General features: G+C 32.0%; 4 protein-coding genes across 5 annotated transcripts in view; 2 read left to right on the top strand and 2 right to left on the bottom strand.

The window, feature by feature from the left end:
- The window catches only part of LOC106101778 (aspartate--tRNA ligase, cytoplasmic), a 10,263-nt gene extending 5,979 nt beyond the window's left edge, over positions 1 to 4,284 (bottom strand). Inside the window, exons 1-6 of the mRNA XM_013281114.1 lie at positions 4,142 to 4,284; positions 3,073 to 3,198; positions 2,465 to 2,630; positions 2,076 to 2,211; positions 1,271 to 1,448; positions 455 to 599 (exon numbers count right to left, since the gene is read on the bottom strand). Coding sequence (XP_013136568.1) covers positions 455 to 599; positions 1,271 to 1,448; positions 2,076 to 2,211; positions 2,465 to 2,630; positions 3,073 to 3,189 — 742 coding nt within the window. The 5' untranslated portion in view covers positions 3,190 to 3,198; positions 4,142 to 4,284. The remainder of the gene's footprint in view (positions 1 to 454; positions 600 to 1,270; positions 1,449 to 2,075; positions 2,212 to 2,464; positions 2,631 to 3,072; positions 3,199 to 4,141) is intronic.
- A 224-nt stretch (positions 4,285 to 4,508) lies between these two features.
- LOC106101878 lies at positions 4,509 to 6,292 on the top strand. 2 transcript variants are annotated; one of them, XM_013281230.1, is made up of 5 exons: positions 4,509 to 4,777; positions 5,092 to 5,255; positions 5,313 to 5,512; positions 5,616 to 5,704; positions 5,782 to 6,292. In XM_013281230.1, the coding sequence occupies exons 1-5, from the start codon at positions 4,689 to 4,691 to the stop codon at positions 6,200 to 6,202; spliced, it is 963 nt and encodes a 320-aa protein (XP_013136684.1). In that variant the 5' UTR covers positions 4,509 to 4,688; the 3' UTR covers positions 6,203 to 6,292. The 2 variants fall into 2 exon arrangements, with proteins under 2 accessions (XP_013136684.1, XP_013136685.1); XM_013281231.1 differs by having other exon boundaries at positions 4,512 to 4,777; positions 5,337 to 5,512.
- A 302-nt stretch (positions 6,293 to 6,594) lies between these two features.
- LOC106101779 (histone H1.1, embryonic-like) lies at positions 6,595 to 19,815 on the top strand. Its single transcript, XM_013281115.1, has 2 exons — positions 6,595 to 7,321; positions 19,041 to 19,815. The coding sequence occupies exon 2, from the start codon at positions 19,117 to 19,119 to the stop codon at positions 19,813 to 19,815; it is 699 nt and encodes a 232-aa protein (XP_013136569.1). The 5' UTR covers positions 6,595 to 7,321; positions 19,041 to 19,116.
- On the bottom strand, positions 7,316 to 15,626 carry LOC106101876 (abnormal long morphology protein 1-like). The gene is made up of 7 exons (XM_013281229.1): positions 15,384 to 15,626; positions 12,858 to 12,889; positions 12,546 to 12,625; positions 10,424 to 12,438; positions 9,884 to 10,088; positions 9,220 to 9,266; positions 7,316 to 8,341 (listed from the first exon to the last, which is right to left on the bottom strand). Exons 2-7 carry the CDS (start codon positions 12,887 to 12,889, stop codon positions 8,168 to 8,170), a joined length of 2,553 nt encoding a protein of 850 aa, XP_013136683.1. The 5' UTR covers positions 15,384 to 15,626; the 3' UTR covers positions 7,316 to 8,167.
- Positions 19,816 to 24,286: the final 4,471 nt, after the last annotated feature.

Genomic DNA, 24,286 nt, shown 5'->3' on the forward strand with positions numbered 1-24,286 from the left:
AGACAAAAAAAATTAAATGCGATTTTCGTTACTAGCAACGCAAATACACAGTTCTCCCGAAATCTGGATTTTTTTTTGATATTACAAACACTTTGTAGAGATTAAGAGTAGGCAACGCAACGCTATTGCGAATGTCTTTGAATGGCAACGCTTCGCCATTTCGGCGGATTCAGGTGGCCGCTATATCAACGCCTTGTGAAGATAAATATCACAATTAGATTATCAGGTAAATAGAAAAAAATGCCTTAAATAGTAAATAGATATTAATTAACATCAGATAAGTTAAAGTCCAAAGGAACATACAAAATAATTTAAGTTATAGAGGTTTTAAGTTATCAAAGGTCTATGTTATAGAGGTTTTGGGCTCTGATGGGAAGGGAACATAATTTTTTTTAAAGTTAGAGAGGTTTTTAAGTTACCAAGGTTTGAGTAATCAAGGTCAATGAAGACATACCTTTCCTGGTGAGGATATCCCTGAAGAGTCTGCAGACGCCAGCCTCCACGCGGAAGATGGCCTGGTTAGCCGGAGTGCGGAGGTCCAGGATACGGTTGTCCAAACGTGTGTCCTGGTTCACACGAATCTTCAACGCCTCAGGGTCCTAAATCAAAAAAAAAAATATACTAGCTATTGCTCGTGACTTCACCCACGTGAAATTAGAAAATAGTAAAAAATATAGCCTATGTTACTTAGAGATAAAGTACAGTAAAGATTTTAATTGTGAAAGAACATTGCAATTGGTAGCATAGCTTTTTAATGGTGAGACTTTTTAAAATCGGCTCAGTAGTTTTTGAGTTATTTCAATGTATACAAAAATACAAATCTTTCCTCTTTGTAATATTAGTATAGACTGGCTGTTGCTCGCGACTTTGTCCGTGTTAAAATAACATAACTTATGTTACACACAGATAAAATACCTTTCTAAAGATGAAAGATTTTTTTTAAATCGACCTAATATTTTTTACATGAATTGAATACATGCAAAAATACAAAAATACAAAACTTTCCTCTTTAAAATATCAACATAGAAGTATAGATAAGCGCGATTCCTAGCAGTAATCGGTAGACTGAGTACCTAAGTACAACAATGTTGATACTATTATGTTATTTTCTAAAACACTAGACATTTTTTGCTTTTATTAAACAAACCTAACTAGAAAAGTAAACAAAAACATAGCATTAGTAGTTTTATCAAAAATCGTTTAAACATATCTAAGGTAAATCAAAGTCATGTTAGAATTATAGGAGCAGTAGACCTAGAGCAGTACTCACATCACTCTTCTCCGGTCTGGATGCATCCTCTATCTGCAGCGGCAGCTGCGCGCGCGCCGCCGACACCTGCCACACCTGCTCCGCCACCAGCTCCACCGCGCGCACGCTGCACGCCTCCACGGGGGAGCTGGTCTTCACCACGCGGCCCCGCACATCCACTATCGACTCCTTCGTTATACTGGACAGTACCATACATTCTGGTTTATCCTAGCTGTTCCCGTGTGACTTCATCCGCATCATTATAAAAATTTTTTCTTGCAATGTGATTTAGTGGCAAAATTTAATAATTACAATGACGATTGACGTCACGTGTCTCATGCCAACTTCTGTCGCGTTTTATTCATACGAAAATGGACGTAATTTTATTTTATTATTTCTAGCTCAATGGTTGAATACTTTCGAGTAATTTTTTTTCTGTTTTTTTTTATAACAAGTAGAATCGTTTAAAAAAAACACAGGCATATTCCCTTTTATGAAATATACAATTAAAAATGAAAATTAAAAACAAAATTTAAATGCACAGATGACAATGAAAGTCTTTGACATTGGATAACAATTACCGTTACCAGCAACCTTGCTTCTTTGATGTTGTCAGCTTGTAGTTGTTGTCCCTTTCCCGCATTATGATTTTTCCCTAATTATTTACTACCAAGTTTAATAGCGTAAATATACAGCCTAAAGCGTGTCTTGAGTAAAGGGCTTTTTATAAAAAAATTTTTTTTATAAATACACTGTAATTTATGACAACCTAGCAAAGTAGTGTGTTTACGCTTTATTATGTTAGTATAGGTAGATGTACACTGACCTGCCAACAAACTTCACCATCTGCTTGCTGACATTCCTCTCCTCACTGACGCTGACCAGCAGCTGCACCGTGCTGGAGTTCTGGCGCAGCACAGCAAAGCACTGCTTACCTTTAGCACGCGACGTGTGCAGTCGGGCTGGAAACATAGCAAATAAAACATAAAAAACACATTCAAATAAAAAAAAACTAAGGCAATATTATAACATTCCATAGTAGACAAGACAAAATATTTGTATTTTCATGTTAACCACAGATAATACAATATTCAAAATTATTTCTGTCATTAGAAGCCACATTATAATTATCAAAGGCCATATCTATTACTAAAATTTCTTTTTAATTATGTACGAACAAAGTCACATGCAAAAGCTAGTCTTCGAAGTTCTCACCTCTAACCCATACATCCTGTCCATCCAACTCCACTCCAAGGTCCACCACATCAATGTACACTCTATCTCGGTGCTCTCCCGTTGACTGGATCAGTTTGCAGACCCCATACTTTCCCTCCGAGCAGTCAGTCTCTGGTGCCTCTGTTGGTTGCTGTACTGATGCTGCCTGGAGATAAATTGACTTATTAGCAAAACTACGATATAACAGATATTATGTTACTTCTTCTTAAAGTGCCATCTTCTTTCAAAGTTCGGTGCATCATTAGGGCAACTTGCATTCTTGACACCATAGTCTAAACATTCCGAACCACTTTCGTAGGTTTTGGAGCCAGGACATTTTTCTTTGGCCTACACTTTGCTTACTTTTTCTTACTAATGAGATAAATCTTATCACTGATATTTTAAATGTGGAAATTTTGATGCATGTTTGTTTGTGGCTTAATGGCTGAACGGATTTCGATGAAATTTCGCATAGCATAGATGAAATAGCGCGAGGCATAGCCTGAAAGAACATATAACTTAGACATAACACTTTTGTTTATTTAAAATTATACATATCTTTGTAATTTTTATCTTAGCTTTATTTAAAATGTGAGTATTTAAAGTACCTTATGCTCAGTTTTCTTTTGTTGTTTCTCCGCAGCTTTGGCAGCTTTCTTTGCAGCTTTCTTACTTATTGCTGCATCTCCTTCCACAGTGGGCTGTGTTTCTTCTGACACTACCATATTGTAACACTAGAGAGAAATAATATCTTTAATTACTTGTTTCCCACTCTCAGAGTTATTAAACACCTACTAAATCAGTCCCTTAGTTGTATTTAAAAGTAAAACTACATTAAATGCCTCTGAATAATGGGCCTAAACAATATTTGTTATTATTTTCATAATATATTTCATAAGTTATTACTAGAAAAAATTTCGCAAGCAATTTTATACCAATCCAACATAAAAGTTATAAATAAATACATATCTTATCATTTGAAAACAGTTTATATTACACTTATCAAAATATAAACATAATATCAGGTCAGTATTTGATATGCTGTGTAGTCTGACCAGAAATACACATTACAATGTAGTTTAAAATATAGGAATATCTTTGCATACTTAATGATTTTTGAGATTGATGAGCTCTAGGTTATCTTTTTTCCTGGTTTGGCTATTTATGTTAACACAATGTAACTATGCTCTTTGATTTCACAAAAATGCTTGTATGTGTAGAGGATATAAACTTGCATAGTATATGACTGAATTGTTGTATATAGGTTAATTTACATATGTATGGTTGTTAATTAGTTAACATTTATAAATAGAACAGTTCCTCATTATCTCTATACTCAATTTGCAATACAAACAAGTATTTATTATGTAGATATATAGACTTATGTATCTGTTTTACCAATGGTTGTAGTATGTATAAATGTGATTAAAATTTAAATGTTATATTGAATTACGAATGAACTTTTACAAACATAATTTTACTTATAAATTGCATTATTATTCAATTTGATTATTCTTAATAAATTACAGAGTATTTTTTTTACTCGAAATTTTAAGATAGAAAAATAGTTTAAATACACATATTTTACGTTTAAAAGAAAACCGAAAAAACATCCGGGAATGCGCGACACATAAACTTTGGTTAACAATTTTACAGAATACTTAACATACGTCTTACCTTTAGAATCTTACGTTTATATAAATTATTTATAAGTTAATTGCAATATTTGCACTGTTAAATCGCACCGTGTCAGTATCAGTTTATATTTTTAGGTTATGTTTGATAAGTAGGTGACCTCTTTGACTTTGACATTTAAATAAAGTTGACACATTTCATAATAATTCTGCCAACTTTTATTCTAATTTTTGATAACTTCTTTCAAAATCATTAATATAATAACGTTAAGTAATAGGCTGCCATTTTCTTTACATATATTTTTCAACTCGTATTTTCAACCGGCAAGAGATTTTTTCTATTGTATTTATTTCACAATGTAAATAGTTTAAAGGAAATATTTTTTCAGAGTTTTTAATACGATTTGTGGCATGTGTCACATTTTTACACATTCGGTATCAATATTTATTGATTAATAAATTATACAAAAGACATAAACATCGCTGTTATGTTTAAATTATTTGTTCAAAATGTCAAAAGATATTATTTACACTAACCTGGATAGAACTGCTGTGAAATATTATTGTAACGGTGCAAATCCTAGCGTAAAATGCCTGTCTTTACGGCTAATATTCCCGCTTTGCTTAAAGTTGGCGACAAAATTGAAATTGGTGGAAAAATTAAGGACAACGCCCGAAAGTAAGTAAAACTGAAAGTTACCAAGCTAAGAAGAGCTAATTATGATAGACTGTGGGCCTATCATACCATAAACGAAATATGTTCCATACGTCGCAATATAGAAGTCATGTACTTTAACAATGTTACAACAAAGTCTCAAGTAACTCAACACGACGGAATTGTTAAACGTCCCGTTATAACACCATATGACTTATGACTGCACTTTGCATGTAAATCTTAACAAAACAGTCAGGTTTTTTTTGGTCATCTCATAAGTTTCGGAGAAGAGAACACACCTAGTCATTTTTTAACTAACATAAGCATTTTATCTTTAGGATGTCGGTTAATCTCTGCGCTCAAGAAGGCGAGGAACCAAGGGACGTGGTGCTGCATTTCGATGTGAGATTCCATCGCGACAATATTATTTCTCTGTCAAGGAAAAACGGTATCTGGATAGGCAGCGGCAACTACGACACTAACTATAATATGTTTGTACCTGGTTAGTTCGTAACCAATTTTGATTTTAAAGCATTGATATTTATTTAAAAAGCTATAGAATTTAATAATTATCTACATTCAGGTACGATATTTAGGATAGTCTTCGAAGTGAAGGACACAGATGTGATTACAATCTATTGTCAGGGCAAATTTCATTCTAACTTCTTGCCGAAAATCCCGCTGAGCATGGCGCGCTACATCGTCGCCTGGGCTGATGTAGAGAAAATTTCACATTGTTACTTCCATTTCGGGTATAAAGTAAGTTGTAATATTACAGAAAATAAAAGGTTCTCTATTAATTTGTCATTGCTTCTACAATCGTAAATGTAGCGCGTCACATAGAACTTCTTCTGTTTCATAGGGCGTTGGTGACGAAGAAAGGCCAGGATTTCCGCCAATGCAATCACCGCGAGCACCCCCAAATATGGTAGTCGGAGATAACAAGAGATGGTAAGCTGCTAATATCTTCTTCAATCAAACGAGGCATTTCTTAAAATTCCCGACACTAAGATAAATACTATTTGCAGTCAACGACCTCATAAAAAGTTAACCGGTTCACCAGCTCTTCACTCTTCGAACGAAAGTTCAGAAGATGAACACGGTAAAGTAAGGGCAAAAGCAGAAGGAAGAGCGGATCGTTTTTTTTATGAAACATTAATGTGTCAAGCTCCGGACTATTCTAAATTCGTACACGACCCCAAATGTAGACGCGACAAGGTGCCACCACGCGCGAAAGCAGAATACAGCAAAAAATATAGAGAGATTTCTGATAGCGAAAAGAATGACACGGAGGATTTTTCCGAGGAGCTAGTTTCCAAAACCATGGATTCGTCTATGATCGAATCAGAAGAAGTGCCGGAAATGATGTTGAAAAAAAGATGTCGCCGAGGGAAGTTTGCGCCACTAGCCCAGGTCGTAAATTTTATGGGAAAAACAAAGAGGAACTAATTATGCGCCACCGTGGCCAATTTTTTTATCACTGGTAATTTTATACATGACTTCAATTATTTTGTACGTACAATTGTTTTTTTAACCTTTATGTATCTTTGTTGTAAACTTTAATTAAAAATGAGTTTAGGTTTTTTTTGTCTGTTGGATCGTCTAATATTATTTTTGTTATTTGCTGATTCTATTGCAATCTAGGTATCGCAATTCCAATAAAAAGTCATACCATCTTAGACAAAGACTTAATTCCATGAATTGGAGGTAAATTTTCGTGAACACTACAAAACTACGAAACGGTGTGCTGTTTGAGATTGTCACTGATTATCTTAAAAAAAGTGCCACGAGCTTGGAACACAAGTAAATCGAATATAAATGAAAGTACCAAAAATATACAGAATAACTTTAATATTGTAAAACCTTATAAATGAACACTTAAGACTGTGCATTATAGCATTAATTTAGGGTAGGCAGTATTGGAATGAACTTCGACGTTTTTTACCCAAGTTAATTGACGTCTCAGGATCTATTTATATTCTAACTATTTATTTATATTTATGTATACACGTAGTACGTATATATTCAGTAATCTTAAAAAAAAAGTGTTCTTTTGTAGAAATCCTTTAAATGTTCAGAACTAAACCATAGATGTTAGGCACAAATTTAACCATAGACTAACAGCGTACTGTCAATGTTGCATATTGTTAATCTTTGCCATGGATCTTTGTTTTGGTACGTATTTTAGTAAATATTTAACGATACTTTGAAGCCTAATTTATATAGAATTAATGTATTTGAGAAACAGCTGGCAAAAAAATACTTTTACTTATTTTATTCGTAGTTTGTTGCTATAAAAAACTTTAATGTTGAAAAAAATCAAATTTTTGAAGCCGTACAAGTAAGTTTGTAGTTATGCTTTTATTCATACTAGAATGATAGAATTGTTACTGGTTTTCAAGAAACTGTATAATAATTGAATATGAAATACTGAAACAAATTGTTTTAGCAAATTTTTACCTAAACTTTTACTCACATTGTCGTAAACGTATTTGAGATCATACGAAAAAAGTCAATACAATAATGCAAAAGGACGTGTAATATTGAGCCAGAGAATCGAAGTCAATGGTAATTCTTGTTTATTTACGTTTAAAATGTACCTGATCCAGGTTTAAGTACTTTTTACAATAGTGCACCAAAAAATAATTTATTACATTTCTATTGAACTTACGCCAAATATCAAAAGGCAGCAAGTTTTTTAAATAATTTATACTCACAGTAATTTTACATAGAAATAACTCTGTGTATAAACTATTTATTTAACATTTTTTTTTATTTACAATTAGTATACATTTGCTATCTTCTACAAACAGAATATTGGGGCATAGTCCTTTATATTCACTGATCTGTACAAATGGATAGGTTATTGAATGTAAATGACAGCTTTTGCTTCATTCCGACTTCAAAATCTGTCAATGTTGATAGTTTATTCAATGTCTAATATTAGTTTGACTCCTAACCTCTTAAATCAACTGCATCCATCGGTGTCAAGAATCAAATAGACAAGATACCACATCTTATAGCCTGTCCATTTATAGAGGTCAGTGTTTACATGTAGCAAATTCAGTGCTTTATAATCATAGCATGTTTAATATTGTTTTTGCACACAAAGTTATGTTGTACATATTGTAGTGGAAACCTACTTTAAAAAATTACTTATTAACTTGCATTGAATCTTTTTTGTGGTAGTTAAAACTTATTGCATGATTTTAATTGAGCAATAGTTAAAGAACCTATAGTTAAAATATGAACACATTAAGTTGATTCCAAGTAATACAATGGTAAAAATTACCTTTAAATTTACACTTATTCTTTTTAAAATATCAGGGGTGACATCTTATATTTTCAGACACTGACATAGCACATTTTATAACACTAATTTATCTACATTTTTTACACTTTTGTCCAAACACTTCATCTCTTAACGAAATCACAGATAATATCAGCATGCTCTTCACTTATACCGATACTGACTAATTGGTTCTTTGACACTAAATATAAAGATTCACCGTCAATTTCATGTTCAAGTAACACTGTCACTGTTTCATCCCATTCGTACTTCACAAGATGTTCCGTCAATTCTTTTACCTGAAAGAAACAATTCTGGATTAGTAAAGTTTTTTTGTCAGTAAAATCCTTGCTATATACTAAAAAATATAAAACGAAGCATACATTAAAAAATAACTCAAATCCATTTCATTATATTCTTAGTTAGGCTGTAAATTCTTTAGCTATCCAAGACTATCTTTTCCAACACTATTTTTTTATATTATATGGCAAATGGCCATTTTAATTAACTGAAATAGCAAAGTGATTGCTGACCATAGACATCTACATAAGATGCCTACCTTACAGTCATCTTACTAATGGATGGATGTTTGTTAGAGTTTGTAGTCTGTAGCTGAACGGATTTCAATGAAATTTTGCACAGATGTAAGATGGTAGTCTGGAAGAACACATAGGCTAAAGCTAGTTTGTTATATTTCCTTACACAATAATCATTATTTTTAACACATTCCTAAAACATTAAGTTAATATACCAATGGGTTCCTATGCATTGGAGTTCTTAGAATAGACTTAATAAATCGATATCTCGATTATTAACCCATAATTCGACAGTGTCCAGTGTGAGGAACAACTAAAAAATCTATTGAACTAATTTTTTTATACTAGCTTTTGCCCGAGACTCCGTCCGCGTGGAATACAAAAAAAAAACAAGAGTGAGTGTTCTACTAGTCTGTCCTCTACATCTATACAAAATTTCATCGAAATCCCTTCAGCAGTTTAGGCTACAAACTCTAACAAACATCCATCCATCTAAACTTTTGCATTTATAATATTAGTACAAACAAAAAATGACTACTAAAAAAGTTTCTTAGCATTTCTTATTATATATATTATACCATTTTGTTCATTATCAGGAGTTGTTTTGTTGTATAATTATGAAATAATACAAAAATACATACCGTCCAGCTTTTAACTGTTTCTGTCTTAAGTACTGCAAAAGGGTTATCTGAAAATAAACATTTATTATACCTTTTGTTGTAGACAAAATACAAATAGAGATTTCTATGAAAAAAGAATCTTTAACTAGAAGTTTTTATGAATTATACTAGATTTGGCCCATGACTCTGACCGTGGAATTAAAAAAAAAGCTGTATAATATTAGTAAGATAAACAATTATTATTATGAGTAATAATAAAATGAATATAATAGAACATATTCAACATTAACATCATTTCAAATTAAAGCATTAATCCTAAGTTAGTTATCGAGGGATAGTAAATTAGAGAGGGGAAGTAAATTAGAGGTAATTTACTTTAAAACAGCAACAACAATGTTTTTTTTTTTTAAAGTATAAGACAGTAAAGTTATATGCCACCAACTAGTAAGTTTATTTACATGAAAAAGTCGTGGCACTGAGTGTAATAAAAACTAGCTGTTACTCGCGACTTCGTCCGCGTGAAATTAAAAATAATGATATAAATATGTTACACACTGATAATGTAGCTTTTTAATGGTGTAATTTTGAAAATCGGCCCAGTAGTTTTTAAGTTATTCCGATGCATACAAAAATACAAATCTTTCCTCTTTATAATATTAGTATATAAAAAAAATGTAATGGTTACCTTTTTTACTATCGCTCTCCGTGCACTCCTTATTTTCTTCTCCTTCAGCAACTCTTTTCTTTTCTTCAACGTCATTTAAATTCAAATTTGATAAATTAATGATCTTTGTGCTTGTTTCAGTTTTCACTTCTTTGGATTCTTTTTTATCTACTGATACTGTATTTGTATTTGGTAGAAGTGTTTTCTCTTTTAATGGTCTTCGAATCTATAAAAGTTAAATTTAGTCAATATCAAGAAAGATAAAAAAGCATGTAGCAAAGGATTAAAGTAAACCTTTTTTAACATCATTAACTTGCCCTTATCGAGGGTTGGCACAGTATACTGCTCTTCCATACATCTCAATCAGCCGTCATACCTGAATCCATTCCTTTCTTAATCAGATCCTCTTTCACACAATCCATCCATACTTTCATTCTTAAAGTTACGCTCTTTATAAAATCTAACTTTTTTTTCTAAATTTTTAGATATAGAAAAAAAGTTAGATTCGACTATAAAAAAGAGAGAGATTGATATAAGATTTTGTAGTAAAAATATACTTACAGGGAAAGCTATGTTAGACTCCTGTATAACATAACCATCAAGTACATGTGTCAATACAAAACTGTTCTTGTCGTTTGATTGTCTATTACCAAGTACATTGATTTCTCTTATGTTTGGTTTTAATGTATTACTTGGATCTTTGCCTATCTTTTCTTCCTTTTGAACAACTACTGATTTAGTGGTTTCATTTTCAGGTGCATCTTTTTTATTTTCCTCCTCTTTTGTGATTAATTCTTTTTTATCTTCCTTCTTTTGGACCAATACGTTTTTACTTTCTTCTACCTTTTTGAATAAATCTTTCCTAATTGCTTCTTCTTTTTTTATTATATCCTTTCTAATTTCTTCCTCTTTTTTGATTAAATCTTTTCTAATTTCCTCTTCTTTTTTGATTATCTCCTTTCTTATCTCTTCTTCCTTTTTGACTATTTCTTTTTTAATTTCTTCCTCCTTATTAGTTAAATCTTTTTTGCTTTCCTCCTCCTTCTTAATTAGTTCTATTTTATTTTCTTCCTCTTTTTTCACTAAATCCCGCTTATTTTCTTCCGCAATTTTAACGGGTTCTTTTTCAAGTTCCTTTTTAAGTATTGATTCAGTTTTTATCTCACTAGTAATAGTTTCGACTTTTATTGTATTTGTACTTATCATTTCTTGTTTATCAGCTAAAACTCTGTTCCTAGCTTGTGTAAATACTGTATTCCTTAGTAATTTCTCTGTTTCGCTCTGCGACGATGTATCTTTGACCATTTGAGTCTCGACTCTTTGTTGTATTTCTTTTATGGTTTCTTCGTTACGTATCATGTTAGGAATTCTGGTAATATTTGCAGGCATTTTATGTGTTTTTTGCATTGGCATTGTATTTACGCCAATGCTGTTGACAGTGTTTGTTTGCACCGAAGAGACCACAGCAACTGGTGAACCCTTTTGTGGTATTTGACTGACCATTTTCTTTTGTACCTCATCAGGAGATTCACTCTTTCTCTTTCTATTAAACATACTCTGTTCAGTGTTAGTATAATTCGATGTCATCAGATAAGTAAGTGGGTTTGCATTGTAAGTTACAGGTTGCTGCATCTTTGGTGGACCTTTAATTTGTGCCTGAGTGTTGGTAGGGATGATATTGGGTACTATATTTCTCTGTTGCTGAGGTCTGGGTTGGATTGGTCTGTAGCTATATGAAGAGACATTTTTTGGTACCGTATTTACTAATGTATTTACAGTAATATTACCTTTTGGTGTGACTGCAGCTATTTTTTTTACTATTCTTTCGTGTGTTGAATTTGAAATTGTGGTGACTGTTGGAGGTATGGTTGGTTTGTTGGCGACCAATGTTTGCATTGGTCGAATTTGTGTACTTTGATCGTGGGTGTCGTTAGTTCTTTGAGGCGGTTGTGTTGGCTGGATGGGTACCATTGTTATCGACTGTGGCAGCGATGTTTGTATGTTACTTTCGTGTTGGAAGGTTTGCTGCACAACGGTCCTGGGTATGTTTTGCTGTATTTCGATATTTCTTTGGAAGTTCATAACGTTTGTTGTCGTTACAGCCGGTCTGGGTGTTTGTACGTTTTGTATAATTTGTTTGTTAGCATTTGTTGGGATGAAATTGATTTGGTTTTGGGTTATTTGGTTTTGCATGTAGTTTGCAGGTATTACTCCGAAGTTGGTGGTGGCAGTGTTTTGTGCCTCGTTCGGTGCGCTTGTATTGTATGGATTAGCTGTAGGTTGCAATTGTTGTGCAGGGTTTCGCTGCAGCATGTTAGCCATTTGTACATTAGCTGTTCGCACTTCTTTGTGTTGTGCCTGTGATATAATTTGTTGCGGTATCATCTGTTGCAAGTTGTTGTAGTTCTGGTGGATGTATATAGGATTTTGTGCCGGCTGTTGCTGTATTTGTGGCATGAAGTTGTTGGGCGCCATCTGTTGGACGTACATCACGTTGTTCTGAGGTCTGTTCTGTATCCATGGCGGTGGGTTGTGCGGGTTTATGAAAATCGTTTGGTTCGGTTGTATTTGTTCACCTGGAAAATAAATTAGATTAATGAAATACAGAAAACCCAATTTCATAATCTAAAATGATTAAGAAGTACAAAAATAAACGCTGAAAGTTATTTGATGAGACACTCACCAGGTTGAACCAAGATTTGGGTTTCGTAAACCAATCTGACGGGGCACAGGAGCATCTGTTGACCAGCCCCCTGCTGCCCGCTGGTAAGAAATGAGGTTATCTATTAGTTCGATAAAAGTGAACGCAAATTTAGGCCTATCTGCATTTGTCTAAATCCAGGTAGCAACAGAAAACAATGTTACCATCATAAATCATTTTTGGGTAATCCCTCAAATGACTATTTTACACAATATGAATTGCATTAAAGTTTGTAAATTTTTGCCAATTGTAATGTTCATAAATTACCAGCAACGAGAATTAAAAGATGCTTACCCCTGCTGGTCTTGATAAATTGGTTGCTGCATCTGTAATGAAAAAAGAATATTGTATTTTTTATTTTCAGTGTTGAAACATTGCCATCTCGCATATTCTCTTTATAAAAATAGAGACAACATTCTAGATACAAGTGTATTCACTAGAGACGAATATGTAAGTCGTGCAAATGATGCTAAAAACGTAATTACAATCGCAAATCACTGATTTTTAATTAAATTCGACGAAAAAAAGACGTAAACCTATCCGGAGTTTACAAGGATCAGTTATAAAAACTATAAAAAGTGTAGCTTTAAAAAGCTTAGGCTCAAAGTTTAGTAATTCAGTACATGGTACCTTAGACCATCTTTAGGCTTAAATTTATGGTAACTAATATTTTAATGTACCAAAACAGGTATCAGCCAATAAACGTTAGGCCTATTGAAGATGTTTATAATAAAAAATGATGCCCCATACACGATAAAAAAAAACTTCAACCAAACAAGCCGTCTTATATTACAAACATGCCGCATTGACAGCTGTCAGTTAATAAAATATACAACTGTGTTACATAGTTACACCCCAATTAGAACCGGGTGCTATTTTATCCTAAAAAGAGATTACATTGTATTTGTCAGCAGTCATATAATATGTACTTTCGCCCGCGACTATGCGTGGTATTAAAAAAACAAGTATCCAATGTGTTCTTCCAGACTATCCTCTACATCTATGTCAAATTTCAATGATCCGTTCAGCAGTATAGGCTACAAACTAACAAACATCCATCAAACTTTCACATTTATAATGTTAATACGTTTTTATCTTTATATGTGTAATTAATATAAGTTGTACAAAAAGGTCACTAACACATGGCAATACTTGACCTGTCACAGTTTGTTTACCACCACAAGTAATAAAATCGTTACCAGTTTTACAACTCACTTGTAATATCTTCAAAACAACGCTCCCCACATCGAGCCATTGGCGCTTACCGTCAGACTCCATTTTTCACCCCACATAAATTATTGTATAGAACGCAACAAAAAAACTATGGAATTGTCTCCATCTTAAATTTTTATTATTACAACTTGATATTAAACTGCAAGCGATATTGGATCTTATACGTAGAGCTTAAAGTAGCAGTTTATTTGCCATTTGTAAGAGAAACATTTCAAAGGGACGTTCTCGTCTTGTGAAATTGAACTCTATCGCGTATTGCATACAATACATTTTAGTTCGTTGCAATTATTATCGTCAAGCAGTAGTCCCCTTTGCCTCAACAACGGCAGACATTTTTTTGTGCTAGTGTTGTACCGTTTCATTTTTTATCGATATAATAATGATTTAATTCCACTAATGGCTTTTCAAATTAACGTTAATTAATATTAAAACACATTAAGTAATACATTATGTAAATATATATAATTAATGAATCAACGTCATTGAAATAGATGAATATTGTACATTGATAGTAGTTATTTACATATTTATTGTTATAGTCATTTGTTATACCGTTTTGTTCTTTTTACATAAATAAATAATAGATAAATAAACTGATACCTGTTATAATGGTATGTATAAATATGTGCCTTGGACGTAAGTTTTTAGGGAGATCAAGAGATTCAAGGGACAACCGCTTCATATCGACATTCGCAATTCAAGATATAAGCTGTTGGCAGCTTTAGGAAGACAGAAGAAGAAAGTAAGTAGAAGATAAAATAAAGTATAGGTAATGGTATAGCTTTTAGAAGAATTATCTTATTAAATCCTTGTCGTTATTAAAAAAAATCATAAAACCTTTTAAACAAATAATAATTTACATACGAAAATACAAATCTGAACAACACTTTTACTCTTAACAAGCACAGCTTTAAAAGGCGCGCAAATCGGTTTTTAGTAAAGCAGCCAAATTTCCATTTAAAAATATTAATACTTTGCACGAAAAATATCGATGAACTCATTTTTATCGATAACCCCAACACTAAATCAAATATAGAGCGCCCTGGGGGGCAGCGCGTCCCTCGCTCGTCCTATAAATAAATCACAAGTAAGAAAGAGAAACTTGCCCCGGCATCGCTAGCATGTCGAACAGAGACACCCTAAGCAAACTAATTAAGTAAGGCAGTCAAATAAAACATGGGAAATTCAACCCTATTGCCATCGTACTAAGAACCCCAAGGGTATCATACTATGATACTTAAACTCAGACATGCATATGACACAATATACAAAAAACATGTATCGAATTACAGACAGCATGTTTACATTACTCTCCACATTAAATATTAACAAAAACTACCAAAAATACAACCTTAACTAATAATGGTGACTACAAAATCATATCGAATCAACCGTAACATTACAAAGTTATTCGTTTATCGTTCCAAATATAAATTTCGAAGAAATCCTCCATTCCCGTTCTTGAATTTTGAAACGATATTAGCAAGTGACGTGTAATGCAACAAAACACCAACGTAAACAATGCCACAATAAAACTGGATCAAAATGGACGGATGTTCGATATCAAATTCGACAAAAATCACTTACCTCTGTGAAATCTCGTCAAAACAGCTCAGCATGCACAAAAAACCACGGAGAACGAATTCAGAACGCCATAAATACGGTCACTCCGGACATCTTTCGCGACGAAATGGCGGCACGAATAACGTGAAAGATTCATCCTCCAGTGAGCGACATCGGTACCATGCGACCGGGAGCGATAACCAAGTTGCGACAGTATCGCTTATTTTGTATGGAGAAGCGTTGCACGCTATCGATTTTACTGAGACTTGACGTTTTCTAGTACCGGTTAAGTCTAACCAATGATAAACCGCTGGTTACGAACGCACCGTATTGGATGAAACGTGTTTCGAAATTCAAACACGTGCTGTGACCCCAATACCCTCACGTTAATTCAATTGTAAACGAGTTTCGTATATTTATCTCTTTCTAGCACGTGCCATTTTTCAATAGAAATGAGCGAGAGTATAAATTCTTGGAACGGCTAGCTTGCAATAAAATATCTTTTGTTGTTTGATAGCATGGAATATTGAGTTGTATTCCATCTTGGTAAAGACAATATTTCAAGATAAGTAAAAAAATCTTTACGTATTTATTAATCTGTGATGATGTCATCAGTATTGTATGGATTCTATATGCACACAAGGAAATACTTTGAGCGCAGTTTAGTCATATTAAATTATTTATACTTGTACATATTATTACGATTATAAAATGGTCGATATATTTTGAGTTTTATCGAGGTTTGCTATGAATTATGTAGGAATATTCTGGAATAGGAGCTTATAATAATGATACGTATGTTATCTTTTGTTTCAAGGTGAGAAGACCTAACGAGATTCTAGACTGTTTTATTTTAAAACACTGGGTTGTGTTGGCCGAGCCGAGTTGATAGCGAGAAACAATTACTGTGTTTAGTTTCTTCTTGTTTTTAATTTTTTATACTTATGATTTTTTTTTCATAAATTATTGAACGCAATGTGGACATCTATTTTTTTTAAATTAGCTTTTGTCTTGTAATTTCTTAACTAGTAGTTATTTAAACCTTGTGGTTAAACGTACTGTCTAAAAGCTTTTTTACGTCTAAATAGTATTTTTGAATAGAAACAATATCTAGTCCTAAGAACACTAATAATGTCTATAGCCAAAAATTACGCCCTAAAATTATTTATATACAACATACATGCATACAAGATTATCGCGTTCAATATAACTGTTAGCTTAAATTGCCAAAATGCCTGTATGTAAAAATATTTTTATCTCTGTTTTTTCAAGCAGAAAGAAAGAGAAAAAACATTCTGCACATAAATCCAGGCAGTGGAAACGTATAGCAATTTTGTCAATCTGTACATGTAATAAAATTGGACTGTCTATTTTTAATATCAAAAGAAAAATTCCAGATTTTCGGAAGGTGAAGTAATTGCGTTGCTAATAACGAAAATCGCATTTAAAACTATTTTGTCTGTCTGTCTGTCCGCAAGCCGCGTTTGTTTCGGGTAATCTAAGTTGTGCCGATTTGGACCTGACTTTCACTGGAGGGTAGCTGACATAGACGAGTATATTATAGACTACTTTTTTAATTTTAATATTGCGTGGACGAAGTCGCAGGCAACCGCGAGTTAGGAAATAAAATACGACTAATTTCTTTGACGAAATGACGTAATACGTAACCGCAAACTAATTAAAATTGGCTTCGTGATGTAGAAAGAGGATTATCGAAATCTGAAAGTTTTTATTTATATTCCCACAGATTAAAAATGTTTTGGTAATTTGATTACGTCTTGGTGTTTTTCCAGAATATATATTACGTCTAGATGTATTACGTAAACCCGTCTGGAGATCTAACATCCATCCATCTTTCGCATTTATGACATTAGTAAGATAATTTATACTAATATTATAAGAGGAAAGATTTTTGTATGTATTAGATTTATGTAAAACCTACTGGGCCGATTTTAAAAATTCTTTCACCGTTAGAAATTTATGGCTAAGTAACTTAGGCTAAATTTTTTAATTTCACAGACAAAGTCGCTAGCTAGTAATATAGGTGGAATTTTTCAATCTTCAATGGAAGCTACTTTGCATAATATATAAAATTAAAGGTCATGAAATCTAATATTTTTATATAAAATACTTTAAACGAATAGTTCCCATCTGTTATGTGTTTACAGAGGATGCTGAGCACTGGGTTCTGGGGGCGCCAACCAACGGTCGTCCTTTCTGGACGCTGAATTAATTTTTGCATTTGGGCGCCTAATGTGATTTAAGATGACCCTGTAAATGAGTTAACTTTGCACACTTCAAGATAATTTTGTAGAAAACTAATTTAGGCAAACTGCGTAAAGGTTTATCAAAAATTCGATACATTAATGACTTTTTTGAAATTATCCCTTGTTATTGTTATAAAAACCATATTTCCGAATTTTATGCACTAAAAGAATTATTTTAATCAGTAATTTTGAATATTCAAATAAGTACATACGATATGATTAAAAGAAACGATACATTTTTCTTATAATTGACAAATCATTGCAATGACGTCTTGAATTTTTAGACAAATTAAGTTATTTTAGAAAGTTAAATGGGAATTAACGTTGGGGAGTTAACGCTTGTTAAATTCAGTCCGAATGATTGCTATTTCAATCCATAAGGCGCTTTGCGTCAAAAATACTTTCAATTATAAATGTCTTAAAAATTTTAGTGATTAATTCTCATAACTTTACATTTGATTGCAGCACAATTACTAACTTTTTTAATTAAACTTTTCAGTAAAGTATAGTTTCTGATGCTTCTAATTGATGTGAAGGCCATTTTCGAAATGCCAGTAATAAATAATTGAGTATAAGAAAATTTCTTACATCTACGTATTAGTTGTCCATATTTAAATTTGTTTTGTATTACTTTTTAGCACAAGAATTAAATTATAATGAGAATTTATGATTTTAATTCTATCGTGGAATAAATAAATTTACAAAGTCGCCAATTGATGACTTATTTAAAATTGCATTAATAATAATGCAATTTTAAGTAAGTCATAGTCCAGATAAGATAATCTGGGAATAATCTATAGTTGTTTTTAGGGAAAATATTACGTACCCTAGTATTTGGTACAATTTTAAATCTGGCAAGGCTATTAGAACGTAAAGATTACGTAATGGTTATAATTTTATTTGGAGACTTCATCGATTGCAGATCAACGAAGAATTATTTCCTTCTCCGTTCTTCGTTTTGTTAAATTGCTATACACATTTATGACACATATTTCGGTTTATATCTCCATTCGATTAAGCCCCTCTTCTTTTTCTAGGTCGAGGTAGGAACATTATTTCACTTCTAAAAACATTTTTAGTAAGTTATGCATTAGTGATTTCTCAATTCTTAGTTACCATAGACTAAATTGTTCATCGTGTTTACTTCAGCATTGCGGTTGTTATAGTATTTTTTAACTTCAAATTCAGTGAATCATTTATCAAACAGAAGGTGTAGTGCGTAGACTGGTTTTATGTAGACGTAATGATTGATATTTTAGGTTTAATTGTTGGTAATAAGATTGTCATAACTAATATGTATCCGAGCTTCTCAATTGTTTTTACTCTAAAAGTTCCGGTAAAACACCCCCTGCGCTCTATCACCTCAAGACCAATTAAAGTACAGATATCTCTGAATGACAAAATCTTTTTTTAGTCATAATAACGTATTTTCTATAAGTATGTGGAACTACAAATAAACGTATTAGTAGCGAAGAAAAAACATCACGAAAATGTCAAGCGGCTACGAGGACGAAATGGAGGTGACGCCACCTAAAAAAACCAAAAAGACAATAATAAAACGGCCTTCGAAAGAAGAATTAAAAGAAGAAAGTAGTAATGAAATTGATGAAGCTCCAAAGAAGATAAGCGTAAAAGCGATGGTCCACGAAGCATTAACAGACTTGAAAAGCAGAAAAGGCACTTCTCTCTACGCTATAAAGAAATATATGCACGAAAACTACGACGTTGACGTCGCTAAAGTTAACTATATTATAAAGAAACTCATTAAAAGTGAAGTGGAAGCGGGAATTATAGTACAAGTAAATGGTATCGGCGCCACCGGGTCGTTCAAACTAGCTCCAGCTGCTGACAAACAGAAAACCAAACCAAAAACAAAGAAAGTCGAAAAGAAAATCACTAAAAAGACCGAAGATAAAAAAGATAAGATAAAAACGACAAAAACTGACACGAAAGTTAAAACTAAAAAAAGCGACAAAATACTGCCAGAGGTTGAAAAAGAAAAGAAAAAAAGCGTTAAAAGAAAACTCGAAATAACCGAAGATAAAAAAGAGAAAACCGTTAGAATTAAAACTACGCAACAGTCTAAATCAAAGATTGCCAACACTCCTCATAAGAAGAAAGCTGCGATGTCGAAAAGAAAGAGTATCGGTTCAATAATAAAACCGCCAAAAATGAAGCCAAAAGCCTAACCGTTAGGATTTCGTAAACAAGAAATACAACATCAAAACTTGTGTTATATGGTTAAGCGGCACGTAAACTTATTTATTTATTGTTATTGTGTAATATTGTAAAATAAATAACAATTAAAATTAATTGTGTTTTTCTTATAACAATAATATGCACTGTTTATTTTAACACATATTTCATTGAACAAGTTTGAATCCTAAAGTTTTTTTTTAATTCCGATTTGTTGATCTTGGTAATATTTCTCCCCGATTACGTCAAAGATTTATTTAAACACTTGAAATAAACTTAATGAATACAATTTTCACTGACGAAATAATTAATAAAAAAAAAACTATACAAATTGAATAAAGCCACACGTCCTATTTTTCAGACTCAAGTTATTATTTTTGTTTTTAATAGAAAATTACATCGTTTTTTATACGGCAGTAGAAATTAAAAATTCATGGTAATATACACTTTACACAGTTTATCTGATTTTAATCATTTGCAGGTCTATTCGTATATGTCTACAAGGGGGCTAACAGCATTGGGGTCTTTATCAGCATTACCCTAGAGTATTTCGTGTTTATAAGTGTATTAAAATTTATATTTTATTTTATATTATATTAGCTTTCGACTGCGTGAAATTAAAACAAAATAGCCTATGTGTTCTTCCAGAATATCCTCTACATCTATCACAAATTTCAACGAAATCCGTTCAGCAGTTTAGGCTACAAACTCTAACAAACATCCATCTAAACGCATTTATAATATTAAAGGTTCTTGTATCTAATTTGCCAATGAACTAGTATGGCTTCTTTTGGTATTCATAGTATTGAATTCAGTATTTTTCCTAACCTTTTAATGTCGTTTTAAATTGTGACACATTTACGACTACCTTCACAATTTCTATTAATTTATATCTTGTCTTAAAACACAAAAAAAACATTGTCTAGTTATCTTTTTTATAGTTAAAATTGACAAACAACATGATATCGTCAATATTGCTTTCACTGCTGCACAGATCTTTATTTGTAAGGTTTTTTTATTTATTTTCACATCGTGCTTTGTGGCGAAGCGACTATAACGCCTCATAAATCTTAAACAAACAAAACTTAATTATCTGACTGTTTTCTTAAACAGATGTCGCCCAACTTAAACACCATCCCGACCTCGTCCGTAGACGGGTAAGCTAGGATAGTGTTTAAGTGACATTACATCCAATTTATAAGGTTGAGTTGTATATACTAGTTGTAGCCCGCGACTTCGCGCAGAATTTAAAAAAACTTTATAAGAAACCTGTTTTTCCTCAATGTATATGCTTTTCGAGATCCATTGCGTTCTGGAGGTACTTAGTAATAAACATCCATCTAGACTTTTGCATTTATTAGTGGTACCTGTAAATCTGAAGTATATTTAACATGACTTCGCCCGCAAGAAATTATATTCATAAAACTATAGCCTATGTTACTCACAGATAAATAACTTTTCTAACGTTGGGATAATTTTTAAAATCGGCTTAGTAGTTTTTGAGTTATTTCAATACATACAAATATACAAAAATACTAATCTTTCCTTTACCAATATTAGTAGAGAGATATCCAAGGAGGGTAAAAAAAAACAAAATCCATACAAATTCGGCATTTATTCACTTAATTTATTATTTACAGCTTTTATTAATAAAAAAATACTTTACTTAACATAGTCCCTTTACATAACGACTGATAACTTACATTTATATTATTAAAATTAATAAAATGCATGCAAAAAGTAAAAAGGTAACATTTTATACTTATAATATGTACTCTGTTGCATTGGTTATTTATTTATAACCGTGGTATTACATTGGCGTAAACACCTTCAGTTTTATCTGAACAATAGTAAAAATTTTACATGACAAAACTTAGAAATCTACAGATCAGCTGACTGTCTACACTGTTCTCTACACTGTAATTGTACAGTTGGATTGTTCAGTTTTAACTGAATGCGTGTAGCGGGCAGTGGAAGCCCACAGTGTATATTCAAGCCAAGCACCAATTACTAATGGAACCTCTTATTGGAAATTAAACAATGTCTATATAAAAAGTTATTTATGTAAACATTTTGAGCCAATTTTAATTCTTCTGCCTACCCTACTTTGGGTTATTACCAGTATAAAAACACTCCTGGTTTTAGGCTTTCTTTGACAATTTGGGAAGACTCGAAATTATTCCAATAACAATAATTAAGAAAAATTACATCTTTCAAAAGTAAAGGGCAAATAACATAGAAAACCCGTATACTAGAATATCGTACAGCTTTCATTTAATATAGCACATATATTACTATGACAAATCCATGTAATTTCATTAACAAATGACATTTCAAAGATGGATAGGAAATAAAATTCCCCAACTGTAATAAGGGAATCACAGATTTATCACCAAGATTATAAAATACTTATTTCCTGTCAACATTAATATTTAGTTAAAGAGACCTTTTAAAAAATCCAATAATTGAAAAAAAAAATCATAGCAAAAAAAGAATAGAACAAATATTATGTTTTATAAGAAAGCAATTTAAGTAATTAGAAGAAATGTTTGAGATAGATAAAGAATTTATAATTAAGAGGTAATTTATATTATTAATTGACAAAAAATATATAAATACTAGTTCTCCGTGAGATCGCGTGGAATTAAAAAAACAAAACTGAGTAGTCAATGTGTTCTTCCAGACTATCCTCTACATTTATACCAAATTTCATCGAAAACCGTTCAGTTGTTTATGCTACAAACTCTAACAAACATCCATCCATCTAAACTTTCTCATTTATAATATTAGTAAGATATTATTAATTGACAATAAACAGAGTTTTTATATATATAATACATTGTTTTAACTGATCTTACTAATATTATAAATGTGAAAGTTTAGATGGATGTTTGTTAGAGTTTGTAGCCTAAACTGCTGAACAGGTCTCGATGAAATTTGGTATAAACGTAGAGTATAGTTTGGAAGAACGCATATACTACTCAGTTTTGTTTTTTTAATTCCACGCGAACGGAGTCGCGGGAAAGCTAGTAATAAAATAATTAATTACATGTTATTTTTTACATATGATACGAAATTATATAAAAGCTTTCATTATATATTTTTTTATGAAGTTGATGTTATTTATTAACTGTATGAAAATGGAACTTTTTAATTTTTAATTAAAAAAAAAAATCTTTACATCCTAATAAATATTACCAATATATTGAATGGTCCAATTATAGTATTTTTATGATACAATTGAATGGCATATCTTAGTGTAATATAGAAAACTAACAGCATTATACTGAAACGAATTTTTACTAATATTATAAAGAGGAAATCTTTGTTTCGTCAGCTCACTATATGTCCCCACTGAGGGGCTCGGAGCCTACCCCAAGTTAGGGTGTCTAGGCCATAGTCAACCACGCTGCACTGCGGGTTGGTTGACTTCACACATATCTTTGAATTTCTTCGCTGATATGTGCAGGTTGCATCACGATGTTTTCCTTCACCGTAAGAACGTCGGGCTTTATGTACGTATGAAAATTTGAAAAATCTAAAATCACATTGGTACAGCGGGATTCGAACCCAAGACCTTTAGATTACAAGACAAGTGCTCAAACCACTGAGCCACCGACGCTCTTCATTTTTCACATAATCATCACTATTTATTCTATTTAAATTAATTTTCAATATATGTCATTTATTATACTATAAAAAGGAAAGTTTTGTGTTTTTGTATGTATTGAAATAACTCAAAAACTACTGGGACGATTTTAAAAATTCTATCACCGTTAGAAAGTTTATCTGTAACATAGGCTATGTATTTTATTGTTTTTTTCACGCGGAGTAAGTCGCGAGCAACAGCCAGTTAAGTATACTTAAATATTTATATTTTATAACAAAAAATGTAGCTTATGTAAAATATTTTATTATATGTCAATACAATACGAGATATTAACTTTAGGGTAGGCTCCGAGCCCCTCGGTGGGGACGTAAAAATTGTCTCAATTTTAACTTTTAACATCTTAAGAAATAATACATGGTATGACTTATATTCGTATGTCGTTTCAGTATACGGCCGTTTTTAATTCTGTCCTATCTAGGAGTTCTAAAATGCTGTCATGGCATTGACTTAGGAATACGTACTTTAATATCAGATCAAAGGTGATTTTTTTTTAATTCGTATCGATGTGTCAAAAATTTCGCGCCATTTTAACTGTCAACGTTTTATTTATAAAGCAGTTTATTAAAATTTATAAAGTATAGAATGATTTTTCTAATTTTGATAAATTATATTATTAATGATATTCAAAAAATAATAATATTTTTTTTTCATATGATTGTCATCTCCAATGTAATTTTTTGTAAGCCAATATATTTTGTGCGTTGTATAGTCCACCAATTAAATCAACGCATTTATTTTATTCTACAAAACTTGTAATAAATATTGTCCATATCATTGAGAACGAAAGAACATGT

This window comes from Papilio polytes, unplaced genomic scaffold (assembly GCF_000836215.1).
Source record: "Papilio polytes unplaced genomic scaffold, Ppol_1.0 DF823935.1, whole genome shotgun sequence".
NCBI classification, from domain to species: Eukaryota; Metazoa; Arthropoda; class Insecta; order Lepidoptera; family Papilionidae; genus Papilio; species Papilio polytes.

What these genes read in the sequence shown, in the direction of transcription:
- LOC106101878 (XM_013281230.1), top strand. Translation starts at nt 4,689, where the DNA reads ATGCCTGTCTTTACGGCTAATATTCCCGCTTTGCTTAAAGTTGGCGAC. An exon ending in ATTAAGGACAACGCCCGAAA is followed by an intron (nt 4,778 to 5,091) that starts GTAAGTAAAACT and finishes TTTTATCTTTAG; the next exon opens with GATGTCGGTTAATCTCTGCG. An exon ending in GTCGGAGATAACAAGAGATG is followed by an intron (nt 5,705 to 5,781) that starts GTAAGCTGCTAA and finishes TACTATTTGCAG; the next exon opens with TCAACGACCTCATAAAAAGT.
- LOC106101876 (XM_013281229.1), bottom strand. Translation starts at nt 12,889, where the DNA reads ATGCAGCAACCAATTTATCAAGACCAGCAGGG. An exon ending in ATTTATCAAGACCAGCAGGG is followed by an intron (nt 12,626 to 12,857) that starts GTAAGCATCTTT and finishes ATTTCTTACCAG; the next exon opens with CGGGCAGCAGGGGGCTGGTC. An exon ending in AGTCTAACATAGCTTTCCCT is followed by an intron (nt 10,089 to 10,423) that starts GTAAGTATATTT and finishes TAACTTTTATAG; the next exon opens with ATTCGAAGACCATTAAAAGA.
- LOC106101779 (XM_013281115.1), top strand. Translation starts at nt 19,117, where the DNA reads ATGTCAAGCGGCTACGAGGACGAAATGGAGGTGACGCCACCTAAAAAA.